Here is a 2,500-nt window from a genome sequence, read left to right as displayed (position 1 = left end):
CGGTCCAAGCGAACGCTGAGGATCATCGTCGCCGTGGTGCTGAGCTTCTTCCTGTGCTGGCTCCCTCTGCACGTCTTGGACTTCCTGAATTTGGTCACACCCCGGAATTCCGTGCACAGCCCCCAGATTTACCTGGCACAAGTTCTGGCCCTGTGCCTGGCGTATTTCAACAGCTGCCTGAACCCGATACTGTACGTGTGTCTGGGCCGAAGCTTCAAAGACAGCATGAACCGCTCGCTGCGCCACATGCTCCACTTCATCAGCGAGGAGCCGAACACCAGGGTCAGCATCGCCTGCACGGACACCAAGAGCTCGAGCAGCGGAAAGGAAGTGGCGAAAGTCTGAGGTTGGGGACTCTCAGCAGGGGGAAACTATTCAACTCATCGTCTCAAGATGGAAGAAGAACGGACAGAAAGGAGGAGAGTTGAATTAACTTGAAACGAACGAAACTTGTACATTTACAATTGGATCGTTTGGTTTCACAAGATTCCTGTAAACTGGTCAAATAAAGTTTTGACTCGTGACAGTGTGAACACAAAAACAGGGCTTTTACTTATGTGACACAAATCAGGAAGCGTTGGTCAATGTGTCTCCACACCTCTGTGTTTTTGCGACAAAAATATGAGCTCAGGCCCGATCGCTGCTGTTTGTGAAATGCAATTTGCGTGTTTCCAGGCATTAGTCACTGGAAGGGAAAGAAGGGAATTTACCACATACGCTGAAAAAAAGAACATTTACTTCCAAACATAAAAAAAGATCTTCGCATACATTAATTAAGTTTGTCCAACTTAAAGTTAACAAGTTAAGAGAGTTGATAACTTTACGTTGGACAAACTTAATTTGTGTGCTTTTTTTTAGGTTGTAAGCAATTTTCTTTTTCATTTAACAATGACTTCAGCGAGCAGTTCATTCGTGTACCACGAGAGGGCGCCACACTCCTCTCTTAAAGGTCCATTGTTTTACTGTGTTGGATGATAGAAGGGATTTAACAGGTAATATGATACAAATATATATATTTTTTACAACAGGCCGGCTGCAATTTATGTTTGTTTATGATCTTTCAGAGTGGATATCATTGTACCAGCATGAAAAAAATAAAGAATAAGAACAAACAAATGGGTTACTGTACCAAATTAAGAGCAAAAGTACCTTTATTCAAAAACTACATTCATTCCAAACAAGGCCACGTGATGGTTTATACAAAAAAAACGTACATATTTACAAAGAGTGAGTTCATCTGCGTCAAATGAATCGGTGCACTTAAACATACTGTATATAGACGCCTGCATGCATGTACTGTACACTGGTCCCTCGATATGGATCCTGAAGCCGGTTCCTGACTCACAGGGACGTTTGTTTATGCTCAGAAGAGAGATTCCCTCCCGTGAATGAGCTGATGATGAACAACAACAACAACAACGATGAAGGGATATTCATGTATTCTCTGCTCAGACCTTCCAAAAAAATGCTCGAGAGCCCGTCGCAAAACTGTCTGTAAATATGGACGAGCGCTGTCAAATAGCCTTAACACGGAATCTCGTATCTGTACTTCATGAATATCAGCGTATCCTTACTGATTTCTCATCGTTCGTCACCGAGAAGTTTTCCGTAAGGTGATGATGTAACGTGATTCTGGCGCGAAGGACGATAGGGACAGTGTTTTTCAAATGATGCGCTTCCAGTCGCTCGATAATCGTTCGAGGAACCCGGAAGGTTCTTTTTGAATTTACAATTATAAATGCACGAAGGACTGAATGGAGCTTTTCTTTTAAGATAATTTGTTTTTTTTAGGATTAGTACGCAATGACATAATATCTTCCAAGAAACCTTTTTATGGAAATGAAGGAACTTTCAGGACATTTTGGGACGGAGCAAATTCACCCAGATTTCTGGGAAAAGCATTTTTATTAAATTTTTGGGTGTCGGTGTTAAGTAAGACTTGAACCACGTATTGGTCATAATATCAGCTGTCTAGACCGGTGTCTAATTCATCAACCATACATCTGTAGCTGTTTTCGGAAATTAACTCCGTCGTTCACGTATGACGAAGGCAGCAGGAGATTATTTTTTTCCGAGTCAGGCGCGTTCTCGACAGCAGGAAAAAGAACCTGCGGGACGTTCCGTGGCATCTGGGCAGAGCCGATAACTCAGCACGCCCACTCGCTCGCTGTGACATTTTGCGGAGGTTTTCCTTCTGTAGTCTAACGAGGGCTCGCTCGGACATCTCCTCCGAAACTTTTTACTGGGGATCTGGCTGACAGGAGAAGGTCCCGATAATGTCCGCGGTCTCTCCGGAGAAGTTCAGGAAAAGGGCCGGACTTCAGTTCACATCCGAACGCAGCTTAAGGCCAAAGGGACGTCAAGGAAAAAAGCAAAAAGACAAACAAACAGCTGGCGGCTTAATCCTTCATTTAGCTTCTGTGCGGTCCGACACAGTGGAAATGTGGCATCACATCAACTATCTTCAATCAGAGCAGGATCATTTATTAGACTCTGATAT

The 2,500-nt window shown here is 43.6% G+C and overlaps 2 protein-coding genes across 2 annotated transcripts in view; one reads left to right on the top strand and one right to left on the bottom strand.

Moving 5' to 3' along the window:
• The window catches only part of c5ar1 (complement C5a receptor 1), a 2,233-nt gene extending 1,100 nt beyond the window's left edge, over positions 1-1,133 (top strand). Inside the window, exon 2 of the mRNA XM_035622475.2 lies at positions 1-1,133. This exon is cut by the window's left edge and continues 705 nt beyond it. Within this exon, the coding sequence (XP_035478368.1) occupies positions 1-345 (345 nt within the window). The 3' untranslated portion in view covers positions 346-1,133.
• Positions 1,134-2,500, bottom strand: part of LOC118299080 (dapper homolog 3-like) — a 12,296-nt gene continuing 10,929 nt past the window's right edge. The window contains exon 4 of the mRNA XM_047335550.1: positions 1,134-2,500. This exon is cut by the window's right edge and continues 1,774 nt beyond it. The gene's annotated coding sequence lies outside the window, so the exon portion shown is untranslated.

Source organism: Scophthalmus maximus, chromosome 11, assembly GCF_022379125.1.
Source record: "Scophthalmus maximus strain ysfricsl-2021 chromosome 11, ASM2237912v1, whole genome shotgun sequence".
Taxonomy (NCBI): Eukaryota; Metazoa; Chordata; class Actinopteri; order Pleuronectiformes; family Scophthalmidae; genus Scophthalmus; species Scophthalmus maximus.
This window is presented reverse-complemented; position numbering and strand designations above follow the sequence as displayed.